Source organism: Ovis aries, chromosome 3 (genome assembly GCF_016772045.2).
Source record: "Ovis aries strain OAR_USU_Benz2616 breed Rambouillet chromosome 3, ARS-UI_Ramb_v3.0, whole genome shotgun sequence".
Taxonomy (NCBI): Eukaryota; Metazoa; Chordata; class Mammalia; order Artiodactyla; family Bovidae; genus Ovis; species Ovis aries.
In genome coordinates, this window is record NC_056056.1 from 180567678 (window position 1) to 180585608 (window position 17931).

Here is a 17931-nt window from a genome sequence, read left to right on the forward strand (position 1 = left end):
GAACGGTGTTATTTGTTGTGGTCGCCTAGTCATCATTTTTATTGGAGGCTCTGTCACACATCTGGTTGTGTAAGAAACAATATTCTTAAGGACTTCTTTGGTAGTCCAGTGGTTAAGAATCTGCCTTCCAATGCAGGGGACATGGGTTCCATCTCAGGTCGGGGAACTAAGATCCCATATACCATGGGGCAGCCAAGCCTGTGAGCCACAACTACTGAACCTGTGTGCTCAGGAGCCCATGCACCACAACTCGGGAGAAGCCCACAGGCTGCAACAAACAGCTTGTGTGCCACAACTAAGACAACAGCAACTCAAAAAAAAAGTCTTGTAAAATAGGCAGAACGTGTGAAATACAGCTAGCAACATTCTTTCCTAAGGAAGTATTTAAGCTGAGAGCTTTCGTTAGGTGCAGCCCAGTAACTCCCCAGGTCATCTGACTAGTCCTTTCTGCCCTCATCGCTGTCTTTTAAGGGAAATGGCACATTGGCATTGTACATGAAGTTCAACAAAGATGTCTGCATGTACAAAGCACGTGGTGGGTCACTGTGACCCCTTACAGGACCGAAAAATGAATGTTATCTCCTAAGGAGTTCCATGACTGGCACCAGAAGAAAAACTGAACTTTATGGTTGAGCAGGTTATTTCTGCCATTGAGGACTTGTGGTTAATGCATAACACGGAAGCACAATGCACACTAGAGGGGAGGGAAGAGGTTTTAACCTTTCTTGTCTTGCCTTAAAATAGAAATTTTTACCTTATCATTGGTAATACTGTAAACAAAGGGGCCTATGACAGAGCAGTGTAGACACCCAAGCCCAAATCCACTGCTCATGCCCAGCAACTGTGGCTGAAGTGGAGGCAATATAGAGGGTGACTGGGTGACCCTGCACCCCACTCAAGGGAACTGGGTGGCCGGGGCTGGCATTCCTGAGGTGAACTGTGAATCCTGAATGAGATTTACCTGCACGGAATACAGTGCACCCATGAATAAAGGAAGAACCTCAGGAGCTGTTAAGTAGTCCTGTGAGATGGGGCTGAGGGTTCCAGTGGGAAGGCAGCCACGGTGAGTTTGGAAAAACACTGGTTTCCCAGCTTTTCATCACTGAAACTTCTCTAGAGAGTCTTTCTTGAGCTCTCAGACCTAAGTACACCCTTAGGAATGCCATTTATTTTTTTCCTAGCCTGTTATTAGCCTCAGAGAAAAGCTCCTGTTAGAGCAGAAATGAATCTTAATCATTATAGCGACCTCAGGGCTTCCATCAGTATCTGACATACAGCAGGCCCTTAGTAATTTGTTGAATAAACACTAAAAGCAGACAAAAGCACCTAACCAAAAATGAAGCTAGGGAGGTCAACTTCTTAGTAGTTATGATGATCATGAGAATGGGTGTGGACAAATAATTAAGTACTTCAAACTGCTGGTCTTATCTTGTACTGGGAAATTAGGACTGATAAGGTATGGCAGGGCCTTCAGACTAGGCTGAGCCTGGACTGTAGAATGCTACCGGTTTTGAGGCAGGGCTATTTACAGCCATCAACTTGGGGGAAGTGGAGGACAGATGAAAGACATGAAGCAGGTGGAGGTTGCTGTTAAGACGTGTTTGGGCCACTTGTTCCAGATAATCCTGCTAGGTTGCATGCTGGGTCTGCAGGAGGCAGCTTGGGGAGTACCAGCCTGACCTTGAAACCCCACACTTGTCACACTATAATGTGAATTTTCTAATGCTCCACCTACACCGAAAACTCCCCAAGAAGCACACCTTAATACGGTTTTCCTAGTAACTTGGACAATAAAGTCCGATACATTTTTGCTTGCTTTCTGAGGCTTAATTATTTTGACCAAAATCGTTAAATTTAGGACTGCTACCCAAAAGTGGAGCCAGTCTTATCTGTACAATGGCATCACTTCCACCAGCATCACAGTTCTGTGTCAGGATGAGATATTTGTTCATGACACAGTGCTTTGAGGGTGCCGGCTTGAGAGCACATCACCAGCCCAAGCCAAGTGAAAGTGAAAGTTGCTCAGTTGTGTCTGACTCTTTGCGACCCCATGGACTACACAGTCTGTGGAATTCTTTAGGCCAGAATACTGGAGTGGGTAGCCTTTCCCTTCTCCAGAGGATCTTCCCAACCCAGGGATCAAACCCAGGTCTCTCACACCGCAGGCAGATTCTTTACCAGCTGAGCCACAAGGGAAGCCCAAGAATACTGGAGTGGGTAGCCTATCTCTTCTCCAGGGGATCTTCCTGACCCAAGAATTGAACTGGGGTCTCCTGCATTGCAGGTGGATTCTTTACCAACTGAGCTATCAGGGAAGTTTATACAAACCATTACAATCAACAGCCTATGGAACATCCCTCAGGACATTCTGAAGCGGTCTCCTTCACAGCAGCGACCTCACCTCAAGCTTCAAAGACTGCCCTGCTTCATCATTACTGTGATGTGTGTGTCTCAGGGCAGCAGCTGGGTCTGGCATGTAGCCAGCTTGTGCTTGTGAAATGGACTTCCTATGGGGACCTCACAATGGATCTCACTCCCTGGCAAAGGATAATTTCAAGGGGTTCCAAGAACAAAACACCCCAGGGCATTCACCTTCTAGCAGGAATGTAAAACCACTAATGCTGAGAACAAAGGCGGGAACCCAGATTATGAACTCCAGAGAGACTCTGCTGTGTCTCACCCTCCCTCTCTGAAAGGCTACTAGGAGAAGGAAGAAGGGCTATCGGTCATAATGTAGGCACAGATGAAGGTAAGGGACTAAATAGAGTTTATTTCAATAGCCCAGCTTCAGAGAGCAAGAGTCAGACACACATCCCACCAGGTATTCAGGGTCCTCCAGGCTCGATGCAGTCGCAGACACCAGTTCCGCGTCACCATCTGGTTCAGGCTTCTTCCTCTGAAACATACAAAGGTTGTATCAAATTGGTGAATTGCTTATGATTTCCAACACTTTCACTCAGATGTGAAACCATTCAGATCCTCAGAGGACTAACAGGTATTTCCTTTAGTCACCAACTGGTGAAGCAGGTGAGAGAACGATTTAAGGCCTAACATGAACCTGGAGCATCATTCCTTCTTGGGGCCACTGGCTAGTATCAGGGACTTCTAGCACATTCCTCTAGACGTTTCTTTCCTGCCCTAACTCTCCTCGCCAACCCCGTCAAGTGCTCGAAAGGCTCTGGAAGTGGCTCCTGGAACTAGACTGAATGCCATACCAAGTGAAGCCTCAGGGAATTCCTGGAGTTTTCCACTGAGGTTAGAGGACTGGTTGGTTAGAGGCCCCAACCAGCCCACAGGTCACGCCAGAATCCTGAGGGAGGCTTGCCACACACCTTCTTCTTCCTCTTCCTCCTCCTCCTCCTCCTCGTCGTCCTCATCGGAGCTGAAGGTGCCGTCGGGCAGGCTGTAGACACGGATGACCTGCTTGTTGGGGTCCTTGAGGATGAGGTACTTGCCCTCCTCCAGCTTCATGCAGATGTCGATGACGCAGCGCAGGATGCCCCAGGCATTCTCCACGCTCAGGTTGATCTGACTGGCGAACTCGTTGGGCTTGAACTGCTGGGTACCCAGGATGACGTGGCGTGAGGAGTCTTTCACGTGGTACCGGGACACATAACTGCCGGGGGGAGGAGTGTTAGGGTGGGGCCCGCCGGCACAGACCATGTGGCACTGGGACACATAACTGGGGGGAGGTGGGTGGCAGTGTTACGGTGGGGCCTGGCTGGCACAGATCGTGTGGCACTGGGACACGTTAACTACTGGGGGGAGGAGTGTTAGGGTGGGGCCTGCCGGAACAAAGACATAGCTGTGCCTGGGGTTGAGTTACTAGTTAAATGGTGGCCTCGTGCTTGTCCCAAGAAAAGGGAGAAAAAGGCAGCCTTGGTCTCCTAACGCGAAGACCCCTCCTTTCCGAAGATGAGCTCATGGCTCCTGGGCAGGAATCTCACCCAAGCTTGAGGTACTCGGATCCGGCCAGCAAAGCACAGCAGGTCCAGCGGGCCAACTTGTAGCTGTTGTTTTTCAGCTCGGTGGCAATGACAGCCCCTCGCTGAGAATCAAGCTTCTGTCGCCAGTCAACGCCGTTACAGTGCTGTGGGAGGAGGGCCCTGGTTATAGGCGCCAAGGCACCATGCTGCCTGTGGACTGATGGCCCCTCTGGTAGAGAAGAAGGTCCCTAGTGGGCTTAACCAGGGAGGGGAAAGCCCACAGGTAGAGCAGAAGACATCATTTAAGGGGTAGGGCCTCCGTCCCTCCTTTGCACAGCCTGCCACATAGCTGGTGCTCAACAAACTTAACTCCTCTCTTCACAAGGTCTTAATCAGACCAGGACATATATTCACACGTTAGAAACAAGTGCCATACAAGTGTTTATCACATGTGGTTTGGAGAGGAAGAGTTTCACAGGGGAGTGTGACAGCTCACCCGTGGGGAATACTGGCAGAAGCTGGAGCTGGGAGGGCTGAGAGGGACAAGGAAGAGATGGACTGCTTTAGTGCGGAAGCCCGCAGAGGGAGGGGAGGTCAGGTAGGTTTGACCTGATGGAGAGGGAGTTAGGGAGGTCAGTTAAGAGACAAATGCAAAATATCAGGCGTCATGAGAAGGCTCCTGAACTAGGGTGATGTCAGTGAAACCTAGGGCTGGGCAAGTAGACAGACTGAGCCTGACAGCAGAATTCAAGGGTGCAGCGGAGGAGGAGGAGACGTTTGAGGCTCTGAGCCTAAGCGAGCAGGAGAAATGACACCAGTGGACAGTCAAGCCAGAGGGAATGACAAAGGAAGACACTGAAAGGACAAAGTATTTTAGAAAAAAACCACCACCAAAAAATTCCAAAACAAAAACAACAATGATGGAACAGGAGTCAGAAGAGATTTCAGGAATCATTTCTGGAGTTCAAGGATGAGGCTTGGGGTTAGGCTTAATTCTAAGATGGTCCCTGGTGGCCCTGCTCTTGCTGCATCTGCTATCCTGGAGTCTGGGGGAACCCTGAGTATAACTACCCAGGATCACGCTACCTCATGTCTATAAAGAGATTCTGCAGATGGAATCAAGGTCTCTTAAGATAGGGAGACCACCTGAGTGGACCACGCACAGTATAAAGAAGTGACTGCGGCAAAAGAGTTGCATAAGGGACCGACCCTAAGAGAAGGCGCCACTGGGGGATTAAAAAGGAGGGGAAACAGCAAAGGAAACGTGAAGGCAGCTGAGAAACGTGCAGGACCAGACTATGGCAGTAGCAGAGGGCACAGTCACACAGAACGATGTTCCTGGGAGGCTGTGGTCAAAGTCTAAGAAAAGGCCACTGGTTCAGAGCTAGGTTCGCAGCAAACCTTCCAGGGTGCTCTCAGCAGGTGACAGAAACTAAAGAACACATGAGGAGTGAAACCTGGTGCCTGGAATGCTAATGCCTTGGCTCTAACGCAGGCACAGCACAATGGGCCCTGACCTCCATCTCACTGGACCCTCGTTAACACAGGCCTGTCCTTGCTGTCCTAACCAAGACCCTTTTATTCTATACACCAGTGACTAGGAGCATGGCCACACATTTTAAATTCAGGTGTGTAGGCCAGGTACTTTCAGAAAGGATGATAGCCCCATCCTGGCACACCAGCCTGGGAGAACGAAAAGAGAAGGAAAAATGAAGGATGCGTATTTCTTTCAAGATGCCCCTCCTGAAAAGCCAGATCTGGGATAATCTGAGAATCTGAGTTCAGTAAGAGACGAAGTTGAAAAAAGGGTGCCACAAGGTTGAAAACCAGGTAGGGGCTGCCATAAGTAAATAACAGGTCAGGAGAGCTGCCCGACTTACAGGAGAGCTGCCAGCCCAGCTCATAAGGAGAGACTTGCAGAGGGCAGAAGCCAACAGGAGATCGGAATGGACAGACAGAAAACACCGAGGAAAGGTAATCACCCGCACACACGATCTCTTCCTCAAAGCGGAACTAAGTAGGGGGAAAACTCAGAAGACAGAAAACCTCTGTAAATGAGGCAAGGGGAAGAGACACAGGCTGCAGGCGCCAGCCCGGGACATGGTGTCCCGTGTGCCTCACCCTGGAGTCCCACTCGTTGAGGGTCTTGATGTTGATGAAGGACACCTCCCCGTTGGCTCCAGTCATGACACCGTCGTGCTCACAGCGGACGATGAGGTCGATGTCGTCCCCGAGCTTCCACCGGCGGTAACTGCAAGGAAGAGCGAGTGCCTCTGGTCACCTGAGGCCCTGGGTCCAGATGCACCACCCACACAGGGTGGGGACACCAGGGAGGAGACATACCGGTACGCCACAGAGGCGATCTCATTCTTATCCATGTCGTCCTCCACAAATGGGTTGGGGTTGGGGAAGTTGTATCTTTCCTTCCCCTGTAAAAATGACACAGGTGTTGTGAGACAGTGCCAACCCGTTGCCAAGGCAATCAGCCATAACCTGCACCTCTCCTTTGTCACAGCCCACCCCCCCCCCCGGGTCCCTAGAGCTTGAGGGGGCTCTGGGCACACTGCCGAGGCCAAGTGAGCACCCCGTGGGTCACAACAGAGGTACCGCTCGAGTTCACCCTATGCTCAAGTTTGTGAAACACGAGCTTCTAGTCTCTTATTTAACTAGCAACAGCACCCCCTCCTGTTATGTTTTCCTCCAAGGTACACACAATCATTTGTCACAGCATGTATGTATCCTGAGCTTACCATCTTTCCTCCATTGTGTGTTAGTCGCTCAGTCGTGTCTGACTCTTTGCGACCCCGTGAACTGCAGCCTGTCAGGCTCCTCTATCCATGGGATTCTTCAGGGAAGAGAGTGGACTGTTGTTCCCTTCTCCAGAGGATCTTCCCGACCCAGGGATCCCACCCAGGTCTCCTGCACTGCAGGCAGATTCTTTACCACCTGAGCCACAGGGAAGATCTTTCCTCCTCCATTATGATGAAGGTTTCTAAGGGCAGGCACTTTGGCTGGCTGGTTGCTGTATGCCCAGCTCCTAAGCAATGCACCTGTATCTGTGCACAAGGGTGTCCTGGTCATATATTTCAAGGAATCTTCACAATGTATCTATATGAGACAAGTATTATTCAAGTATTCTAACTTTACAGAGGGGATTCCCTGGTGGCTCGGGGGTAAAGAATCTGTCTGTAGTGCGGGAGATGTGGGTTCCATCCCTGGATCGGGAAGATCCCTGGGAGAAGGAAATGGCAACCCACTCCAGTATTCTTGCCTGGGAAATCCCAAGGACAGAGGAGCCTGGTAGGCTGTAGTGCATGTGGTCTTAAAAGAATCAGACACAACTTTGCAACTAAACAATTTCAGAGAAGAAACATGACTGGCACCACAAAGCTAAAAGGGGTGAATCTAGGGCTCAAAGTCAGGCCTTCTGACCTCAGAGCCCAAGCAGAGATCTCTTCTGTGACAAGCAGGGACCCCGCTCTGTCTTGTCTAATCCCACAACCCAGAGCTGACGACCCAGTACGTGCTCAGTAGACAGCAACTGGGGTCGATGAACTGAACGCGCTCAGGACCTTACCATCCTCAAGCACTGCTGGGAGAAGTTGTGGTTGATGTAGGTTGCCTCCATGGCCAGGTTGCGGGGCGAGTTGAAGGAGTTACCCTCATCTTGAGGGGGCTCGTTGGCTGTCTCACTCACTGTCAGAAGGTCTGCAAAACCGGCAGCACGGTCACCCACCCGTGAAACAGTCACCAAAGAGGGGTAGGGCCCCTTAGGGAGATGCGGTGATTCAAATGACACAGGCCCTTCCTCCAAGGACCGCCAGCTGCGGCCCTGGGTCTCCTGAGCGGGGGTGGGTGGGGCGGGTTCTGGATAGCCTGAGATGCTAACGTTGAATTCTGTCACAACCACATCTGTTTTTGAGTGACCTGGTTTTCATTCAATGTGTGTGTGTACATACCTGTGTGTATGGTACATGTGCATTTTCCCTTCATGAATATGCTGAAATAAAAAAGGCATCAATCCAAAGAAAAGTGTCAAGTGCATGCTGAAGGTGGTACGGAGAGATGACAGAAGTCAGGAAGACGCTATTCGAGTGAGTGGGAACACGGCGTTGGGGTGCCACGAGGACTCAGAAGGCTGGGGCCCTGGCAGGGGTACTGCAGTGACAGCCCCTTCCTCTATCTCTGAGGAGGCTGAGGGGCATTCTGACATGGCTGTTGGTGTTCGTGGGGAGACAGGACACCTTCTACCCATTCTCTGTGCCTGGGAATGGCTTTGGACCAACAAGGACACTCAGAGCCTCTGTGTTGTTCCTAGACAGGCTTCTTACCAAAGTCAGAGTTGTCCCTCTTGTCAAAAAAGAGCTTGGACCCGACCCTCTGGACGACGATGTCCCAGGAATACACAGAGCGGGTGCAGCTCATCAGTGTGGCCAGAATGGCGTCGGTGGCAAACACGTTGCCCTGAGTCTTCGCCAGCTGCAAGGAGGACAGCAGAGAGATGGGGCTACTTTGGGGCTCACCTGCCCATTCACAGGAGGCAAAGGACTTGTCTGTAAGGAGCCCCACACCCATACCTACACCTCTGGTTGTCTAAGCCAGGCTGTAGCAAGCCAGCCAGCAAGCTTGTATCCTGGATCCAAGGAATTACAGTTTCCCGACCACCTGCCACACCCCAACACATACGGTCTGGTCAGCAGAGTGCCTTCATTTTCACCTAATCCTAAATCGAGTCACATCGAGTCTTATCTACAGGGGCATCTGAGGCCCGGTCGGTTCATACACCCCTCCACCCCCTCGCCGCATCTCTGCTCTGAGGCCTCAGTGGCGGTATTACAGCGCTCCCCTCAGGTGGGCATGGGGCAGGGGTGCCCACCTTCCGGATGACGGGGTCGTCTGTGGTGGTGACGGTGTGGAAGATACGCTTGATGCTCCGAAGCGGCTTCTCACTCCGCGTGGTGATGCGGTCAAAGGCCTTGTCGTAGTACTCCAGGGCACCACAGCACTCACTGAGGGGAAAGCACGCAACACACGCTAAGTCAGGGGGAGCAAGACTACCTACCTCTTTGTTATACCACGGAATCCAAAGTCTTATCCAAAAGTCTAACACATGAGAGATGAAAACAGTCTCTGACTGGACTCTCAGAGCTCATGCAGGGCCTGCCCCCTCAGGGCCTGAAGTGGTTCCACACAACAGAGACCACAACTGATCTGGCTCAGGACCCCACTCCCCGCCCCACTTTAAAGACAGGGAGGGGAGCAGTGACAGAGACCCCAGAAGAAGCTGCCTCCTGGCTGATGCCCCAGCTCCCGCTAAGTTATGTCCACCCACTGGCCTTCCGAGATAAGGAGCTCTTTGAAACATTAGGAAAAGCGTCACTTCTCTTCAAGAACTGCAATCTTTCTCTTTCTGTCCAAAAAGCTACAGAACCCAACCTTCTCTTTTGCTCAGGATTTCAGGAAGCTGAAAGAAATCTAGAGTTTTAATAATAGGAAATTTCTTTCTGCTTTCTCCCAACAAAAGCTCTATGACTTAATTTTTCTTTTGCTCACAATGCCAGGAATTTGAAAGAGAACGGAAGTTTTAGCTTCAGTAAACTTCTTTTTGCTTTTCCCGCCACAGGCATTAATTTTTTTTGTTTTTTTAAAACTTGTCCGCTAATCTTAGGCAATGTCTTTGGAAATGCTAGGGCTCAGGCCAAGTCATCACCAGCTGGTTCAAACACATTAAGAGCATGATAGAGGGTAGGAAAAGATGCCACCTACATGTCCTGGGGCTCTGACACTTCCAAGTACCGCATCTTCATCAGCTGAGGGAAGTCCATCTCCTCCTTCACCTCCCAGTCACTGCGGACTTCCACCGAAGAGTCTCGGGGCTTCTGTCAGGAAAGACCGTTGAAGGGGAAAAATGACAGCCAGCGCGAAACATAAGCAAAAGGCAGGTAACAGTAGAAGGGCCTGTATTCAATAAACACATCCAGAACATTCACACGACAGGCTGGCTGTTTTCTAGCGGCTCCTCTGCTTTTCTCCCGTGTCACTGTCTGGTTATTCTTGCTGCTACAGCAAGCACCGTGTCCAGCAAATGTAACTCCCCCAACTGCACCTTCACTCCGGCTCACACACGTCTTCTACTCACACAACGTCCACATGGACGCTTTTAGAGGAATGTCCACGGCGGCACCATGCACAATACCCTCAAGTAAAAACAACCCTGATGTGCATCAGCGGTGAACAGGCAGACAAAACGTGGTCTATGCATGTAATGGAACATGGCAATAAGGAGGGATGAAGTGCTGACATGGGCTACCACACGGAGGAACCTTGAGAACATGATGCTCGGTGAAAGGAGCCAGTCGCAAAAGATCATTCTGCTCTGGGTCCATTTATATGAAATGTCCAGGAGAGATTAATCCAGAGACAGAAAACAGAGAAGGGTGGTATAGGGCCGGGGAAAATGGCTGACTGGAACAGGGCTTTTTGTAGAGTGATGAGAACATTCTGACACAGACGACAGTAATGGCTGCAGGACTCCATGCAACCACCTCTATGAACCACTGAGTTCAGTGGGTGAATCTTAAGTTCACCCCATCTTAAATGGGCGAATTGTATAGTATGAGAAGTATACCTCAATAAAGCTGTTATAAAACCAACCAGAAGAATCAAATTCCTGGACAGAATTCTGATACGGATATACTACCTGTGATTTTTGGTCCCATTTCTGCCTCACTCCAAATTGTTTCTGGAATTTTTTCTGCAGTCGTATGCGTTCTCTGGAAAGACAGGAAAACTGCTTTCAGTACAGATTTTTAAGAAAAATAGAGGCTTAAGAAAAAACAAAAACCCAGACGAAAACGGCGCACACTAGACATGCTAAGAGAGGTATATCGCCCCCAGTATATACCAGTATATACCACTCCATCTCTAGAGGCTGTCCTCTGGCAGCCTTAGCTTGGGCAGGCTACTGTCCTACACAGCTCTAGGGACTCACAGAACCTGGTATGAATGGGCCCCGGGAGCTGCACCACAGAAGACTTGAGTCTGGGTGAAGCCCCGGGATCACTTCCTGTCTGCCTTTGTTTCCGTGTCAGTCAGCGCTCATATCCAGTGTAAGCAGTTTCCTGTCCATGGTCTCTGCCATGAACACCTCTTGGAGGACGACACCAGGGCTGAAAACAGTGGCTTAACTGGCTTTGGGAAGGCTTTTTGGTTTTTCGTAATACTGGGGAAGATGACTGTTCTGCTCTGGTCTCTTGACAGCAGTGTGGTCAGTCCTGGAAAAATAACTTGTTCCAACAGGATGGGCAGCTCACCTCTCCTTCTGCTTGGCGCTCTTAGGCAGGGTCTGCAGGTTGAATTGCAACATGTTCCGTCGATCTTTGTCTCTGCGGAGATTTCGCTAGGAATCAGGAAAAAACATCATGTTAAAATCTTGGGAGATTCGGCTGATAATTGGCAGTGCCTAATCAAGATTGCCGGGAGAAATATCAATAACCTCAGATATGCAGATGACACCACCCTTATGGCAGAAAGTGAAGAGGAACTAAAAAGCCTCTTGATGAAAGTAAAAGAAGAGAGTGAAAAAGTTGGCTTAAAGCTCAACATTCAGAAAACAAAGATCATGGCATCCGGTCCCATCACTTCACGGGATATAGATGGGGAAACAGTGTCAGACTTTATTTTTTTGGGCTCCCAAATCACTGCAGATGGTGACTGCAGCCATGAAATTAAAAGACACTTACTCCTTGGAAGGAAAGTTATGACCAACCTAGATAGCATATTCAAAAGCAGAGAGATTACTTTGCCAACAAAGGTCCGTCTAGTCAAGGCTATGGTTTTTCCTGTGGTCATGTATGGATGTGAGAGTTGGACTGTGAAGAAGGCTGAGCCCCGAAGAATTGATGCTTTTGAACTGTGGTGTTGGAGAAGACTCTTGAGAGTCCCTTGGACTGTAAGGAGAGCCAGCCAATCCATTCTGAAGGAGATCAGCCCTGGGTGTTTTTTGGAAGGAATGATGATAAAGCTGAAACTCCAGTACTTTGGCCACCTCATGCAAAGAGCTGACCTACTGGAAGACTCTGATGCTGGGAGGGATTGGGGGCAGGAGAAGGGGACGACAGAGGATGAGATGGCTGGAGAGCATCACTGCCTCGATGGACGTGAGTCTGAGTGAACTCTGGGAGTTGGTGATGGACAGGGAGGCCTGGAGTGCTGCGATTCATGGAGTTGCAAAGAGTCAGACACGACTGAACGACTGAACTGCACTGAATGGGATGCTGTTAGAGTAAGTTTAGGAGGCAGCAGCCCAGTTGCACATTTCACTCTGTGCTTTTGCAGGATCAACATCTGGGGTTTTCAGGTTGAGTAAGCACAGGCCTACTTCTCAGATACTGTGGGTCTCGTCCCAGACCACCACAATAGAGTATTGTAATGAGGCAGGGCACACAAATGTTTTGCTTTCCCAGTGGTTATAATTTATGCTACATATACTATACACTGTACTGTAGTCTACTAATGTGCAACACTGTTATGTCTTAAACAATGTATATATCTTCATTAGAAAGAAACTTTATTGCTAAAAAATGTTAACCACCTTCAGTGATTAGTGACATCACTGATCACCACAACAAATATAATAAAAAAGTCTGAAATATTGTTATGACAGAGACATGAAGTGAGCAAATGCTGTTGAAAAAATAGAATCGAAAGACTTGCTTGATGCAGGGCTGCCACAAACCTTCAATTTGTTTAAAAGAAAAAAAAAAAGCAGTTATCTGTTTCTTTGTACTGAAGCACAATAAAAATGTTTGTACCTGGAATTAGCTTAGACTCATAGCCACGCTTTTACTGAGGCAGGTTCACTGGCTCTTATTAGAGTTGCTGAGTTTGCCTCTTTATGTGAGAAGATGCAGCCCAACTGGATCATCTACTCAGTAAATCCCGGACACAGCAATTACTCGAGGCAACAGACACTGATGCACATGGTTTTCCAGCACAAATAGCCAGATGTCCTAGCTATTGGTCAACAGACCGCTGAACTATTTAAAGGCATTCCTGGACATGGTACCTGTTTACTTTAGCACAATTTGTCACTAAAGAGCTACTTGGATTCACTGCAGCTGCTTGCTGTGTTGAGTCGTGTCTACCTCCTTGTGACCCTATGGACCGCAGCCTGCCAGGCTCCCATGATACTCGAGCGGGTTCCTTTTCCTACTCCAGGGGATCTTCCTGACCCAGGGATTGAACCCATGTCTCTTGCATCTCCTGCTTGGCAGGTGAATTCTTTACTACTGGGAGACCTGGGAAGCCCATTAATACATTATGGGATTCATCAGGATGCCCACAGTAACATGCCTTCCCCTCATCAGTACTCACACGGTACCGTTTTTAGCACCAGGTAACAGACCCAAGCTGGTCAGATGGCTGGCTCTTGACTCACCTGTGCGAATCGCATTCGATTCCGCTGGTAGGCGGTCTTCTGTGTGCGCGCTGTGTCCACCAGCTGGAAACTAGTTTCATCCTCCTCGTGGAAGTAAGCATATTGACTTCCACCTCCAAACTGAGAAGAGTACTTATCTGCAGGCAAAGGTGACAGCATGTAACAACATGACCTACAAACTTCATACGTACATAGTAGTCTAAAGCCTGATATTTAGTGTGGTCTCAGCAGCCACCCCATCAGCTGGCAGCATTTTAGATGTACAGACTCACAGCTCCACCCTAGATCCACTCAGTAAGAACCATCATTTTAATAAGATCCCCGGCAGATTAATATGCACATTCAAGCTTGAAAAGCTCTGGTCCAAAAAACTTTCTACGTCAAGACAGTCTGAGGAACTCAAGACAAGCCCATTTTGTACTCTGCCTTAGTCTGTAAGAACAGGAGTCACAGTTTACTCTCTCAGGAGAAGCAAGCAGGCGGTTGGTTATACACGTCATCACTGTCACTAGCTGGCGCCCAAGGCAGACGTGGCTAATCGGCTAGGACTGGCTTTCTGGCTGACCTAAGACTCAGATCGTCTTTAACTCAGTATTCCAGGGAGCCATTCCTAGCTCTCGACTAGTGCAGAGGGAAAAACTAACTTCTATTAGGATCCTAAAACCAGGAGTTTTAAAACTGGGATCCACTGACTGGCCTTACATGTTCAGTAAATCCCAAGTAATGAAATACAAAATGGGAATGTGTTCACCAGATTTGTAAAAGGGGCCATGGCTCCCCAAAGTAGGGGGAAAAACCTACTATAATACGCTGAACAATCTAACTTTTGAGGCTATTTACCAAAAAAATGGATTGTTTCCACAGTCCATAAAAGGCCCCTAACAATTATGAGTTATCACCATTTCGTTCCCATCCTAGAACGGTTTCAGATGGAGGTTACTAGAAACACTAACAATCCACCGAGGGCCTGACCTGGGCAGGCAGGCAGGTGGAGAACACTTACTTGTATATCTCTTGTCTTGGTATGTGGCCCCCGTCCAGTCTGCAACCTAGTGAGCACAACAAGGGAAGGCAGAGAGCACACGTCAACCAGGCAAGTTTCTGCTGACCCAGAAACCCCCTCCTCCCAAGTGAGGACACAGTGTCACAAAGTGTTAGAAAGACTGGCTCAGGATAGCTTCGTAAGAGCCCAGCTCTCCTATGACCACTGGAAGTAGCCAGAGCTTCTAACCATTATCCTTTTGAGAGAATAAAATTGAAATGAACTTGGAGCATCAGCTGCAGCTTTAAAAGATTCAGACCCCGCTGACAGGCAGGCACCTTTCCGAGCCGATCTCCTTTGCTGAACGGCTGGTAGGGCATATCCCGAAACTGCTCCGGAACTGCACAGGGACCCCAGCCTGAGGGGTTGTCCTGGATCACGGGTGTCATGAACTTTGCCATCTTTTAAAACCTTAAAAATACAAATAACAAAGTAACTCCATGAAGAAAAGCCTCTAAAAAACAAACAAACAAAAAAACCCGAAGTCTTCCATTTGAGGTAAGCTAATACAGGATAAAGTTAAAAAAGCAAAACACAGAACAGAACCCTCAACTGCTGAGCTACTCTCCACTTACCATCTTCTTGTGAATAAGACTGTGAATACTTAAAACTCAGACGACTGCTCACCAAATTTATGTATCATATCTCACCATTTGTTTTTTCCCACTGTACTATCTCTGACATGAACCTGCACCTTCTAACTGATGAGGTGTCATACCGTATCTGGCAACTTTTCTTTCTTAGTGTTACATGAAGATATTGTGCTTCTTGAATTCAGTGATGTCTTACAGACTTGATGAAATGTAATTAACTTTTTTTTGAGTTTAATAACCAGGTTCCAGTTTTCATTCACACCTTTACCAGACATACAATATTTAATTCCCCTAAACCTCAGTCTCTTTACCTGAAAAATAATAAGATCCTTGTTTTATTCCCATCAGAGGATCACTGTGAAAGCTGTATATATTAGTTAACATAAGCAGAAATAGTTCCATTGTAAAACGCCAGACACTTACTATTCTGTCTTACAAAAATACATTTACACACAGTGCCGAGAAAAAACAAGGGTCCATGAATGTATCCTGAAATGCAACCTTCCTTTGTTGTTCTTTCAATTTTCTGTTGTCAGTGTAAATTCTTATGCAGGGCATAGAAGTCAGGCAGAAAGCCCAGCAGAAGGTTGAGGAAGCCAGAAGCCTTATGTCATGAAAGTGGCCGAACACAGCCAATGTTCATAAACATTATGAGTACCAGGCATGTTGTTAGCGCTTTCCACACATTAATTCATTAACTCCTCAACAATCTCCTCCCGAGGTAGGGCCAGTATTAGCCCCACTTTCCAGAGAAGAAAACTGAGGCACAGAGATATCAAGAAATCGCCCAAAGTTGCAACACTAATGGATGAAAATCTGAACCCTGGGAAACTGGCTTCAGAGTCCACACTTTGTGTAAGGCCAGTACTCCGCTCAGGAAGAGTAAAAACCAGGGGCTCGACAGATATCTGCCAAACAATTCCTCCCCAAAACTCATGCATGCATTTATCATCCATTCTAATCCCCTGAAAATGCCCAGAAGCTGAGTTCCCAGGGGAAAATTCACCACACAAATATTTCCAGAGTCTGGGGAGCAATCAAAGAGCTGCTGCTGCTAAGTCACTTCAGTCATGTCTGACTCTGTGCGACCTCATAGATGGCAGCCCACCAGGCTCCCCTGTCCCTGAGATTCTCCAGGCAAGAACACTGGAGTGGGTTGCCATTTCTTTCTCCAGTGCATGAAAGTGAAAAGTGAAAGTGAAGTCGCTCAGTTGTATCAATCAAAGAGCAAAGAATACTAAATTTATGAAACTCTCTTCATTTTCCCATGATGGGGAGAGTTCCTAGAGGTGACACTTGCGTGATCCAAAAGGGCATGAACCTGGAAGCCCCATCCTCCTACCTAAACTTAAATTACACTACAGGAAGCGGACTGAGGGAGAGTGTGGTGGTCTCAAAACAATATACCCTTATATATTACCAGGGTCCTACAACATGTCAGATGCAACACCACTAAACCCCTAGGCCCCAATTTCAGATTAAAAAAAAAATACACAGTTCAGCCAAATCAAGCAGCTGATCTCATCATTTCAAGATAGACTTGGTTTCTAGGGTCCTCTGTCTTAAGTGTAACACTCTTCCCATTATTTTACAGCTGGACAGCAGCCTGAAAAGATCCTGGGTTTCAGATCATATCAATAACACAGTGAGATATCTCCAAACACACTTTAAAAGGGGCGGAAGGAAGTCGCTTGGTTTCAACGCGTAAACTAAAAAGTAGGCAGAGTACAATGTAACCAACAGGGGAAACTAAATCTTTCAGTTGAAACGGAGTGACAGCTGTACTGGCTACAGATAAAGGATGGGGCGGCATCAACAGGACAGTCATAGGGAGAACCTTGTGGCTGGCAGGTTACTGCAGATCGTTTGCCAATTCCTGGGCGGTTAATGTCAAATCAGAGATCAACCAACTACATCCTAGCCTTCCATTTCATAGGCAAGGAAAAGAAACATTTAGACGGTGAACTCCTCAGAGCAGGGCCGAACATCGCTCAGTTTGGCACACCCAATAGCCCTCTCGTAGAAGCTCAGGGAACCGTGGGGCACTTTAAAAGACCCTGAGACTCAGCGGGGTTAATGACATGTTCACATCAGAACACACTGTCGGTGGCCGCTAAGCGGACTCCACGGAAAGAGACCTCAACCACAGGCTCTGCCCCGCACTGGGTCGGACCTGGGGGGACCGAAGGCGGATTCCTGCCCCTCCCAGCGGAGGTACAGGGAAGCAGGAGGGGGCGTACGGAAGTCTCTTCCGGCAGGCCCCCGAAGGCCAGGCGCAGCTCAACTCTGCTCTGGAGATCCGCGGAAGCGTACGGAATACGCTGCTTACCTGTAACGGCCGTAACCGGCCCCGATGGTGAGAGATAGTCTAGGCCGAATACCGCGCCACCGCCTGAGCTACGGGGAACCGGGAAAGGAGGAAACATGCGCGCGCAGCGGCCGGCACCGTAAATACGACCGACGGTGTCGTAAACTGCTTCTTGGCTTCCTTCCGGTTCGACGGCGGAACACGCGAGTCGTAAAGCGAAGGCACATCCGGAAGTTCGTCCCTGTTCTCTTCGCGGTGTTCTTATTTAGCCTTCGAGGATGTTTACAGTTACGTCATGGGGCATCCGGCGACACTCCGAGAGTTTCAAGTTTCTTGAAACGTGGCGGCCTTGTAGTTGGAGTTGGAAGCGGCGACTGGCTGAAAGCCCCTCTATGTCCCACAATGCCTTGCGGGCCGCTCTGGCCCTCTGTATCCCACAACGACCCGCGGCTTCTGCCTTCTTTAAAAGATCGTGTTGTTTGAGTTTCACCGTTAGGGGGAGTTCGAGTCTTTCAGGCAGGTTTTTGCGGCTACTCGCTGAGCTTTGAGCGCTTTCGGAAACAGACCAGGAGGTGCAAAGTGACCTGAGTAGATCAGACTACTAGTGTCGGAGGTCGCTGCCA

At 48.7% G+C, this 17931-nt stretch overlaps 1 protein-coding gene across 5 annotated transcripts; it reads right to left on the minus strand.

Moving 5' to 3' along the window:
- Window positions 1-2750: 2750 nt before the first annotated feature.
- On the minus strand, window positions 2751-17455 carry EIF3D (eukaryotic translation initiation factor 3 subunit D). 5 transcript variants are annotated; one of them, XM_027967753.3, is made up of 15 exons: window positions 17330-17455; window positions 14686-14818; window positions 14369-14414; window positions 13366-13502; window positions 11240-11325; window positions 10627-10699; window positions 9693-9802; window positions 8803-8935; window positions 8258-8405; window positions 7504-7634; window positions 6270-6355; window positions 6048-6177; window positions 3948-4090; window positions 3333-3616; window positions 2751-2896 (listed from the first exon to the last, which is right to left on the minus strand). In XM_027967753.3, the coding sequence occupies exons 2-15, from the start codon at window positions 14806-14808 to the stop codon at window positions 2883-2885; spliced, it is 1644 nt and encodes a 547-aa protein (XP_027823554.1). In that variant the 5' UTR covers window positions 14809-14818; window positions 17330-17455; the 3' UTR covers window positions 2751-2882. The 5 variants fall into 5 exon arrangements, with proteins under 5 accessions (XP_027823554.1, XP_042103173.1, XP_004006770.1 ...); XM_042247239.2 differs by having other exon boundaries at window positions 3333-3682; XM_004006721.5 differs by having other exon boundaries at window positions 9693-9805.
- Window positions 17456-17931: the final 476 nt, after the last annotated feature.

Coding starts and splice junctions, on each gene's coding strand:
- EIF3D (XM_042247238.2), bottom strand. CDS start 14,808: ATGGCAAAGTTCATGACACCCGTGATCCAGGACAACCCCTCAGGCTGG. Junction 14,415..14,685: donor AAGGAGATCGGCTCGGAAAG/GTGCCTGCCTGT, acceptor TGTGCTCACTAG/GTTGCAGACTGGACGGGGGC. Junction 7,635..8,257: donor GAGGGACAACTCTGACTTTG/GTAAGAAGCCTG, acceptor CCGGTTTTGCAG/ACCTTCTGACAGTGAGTGAG.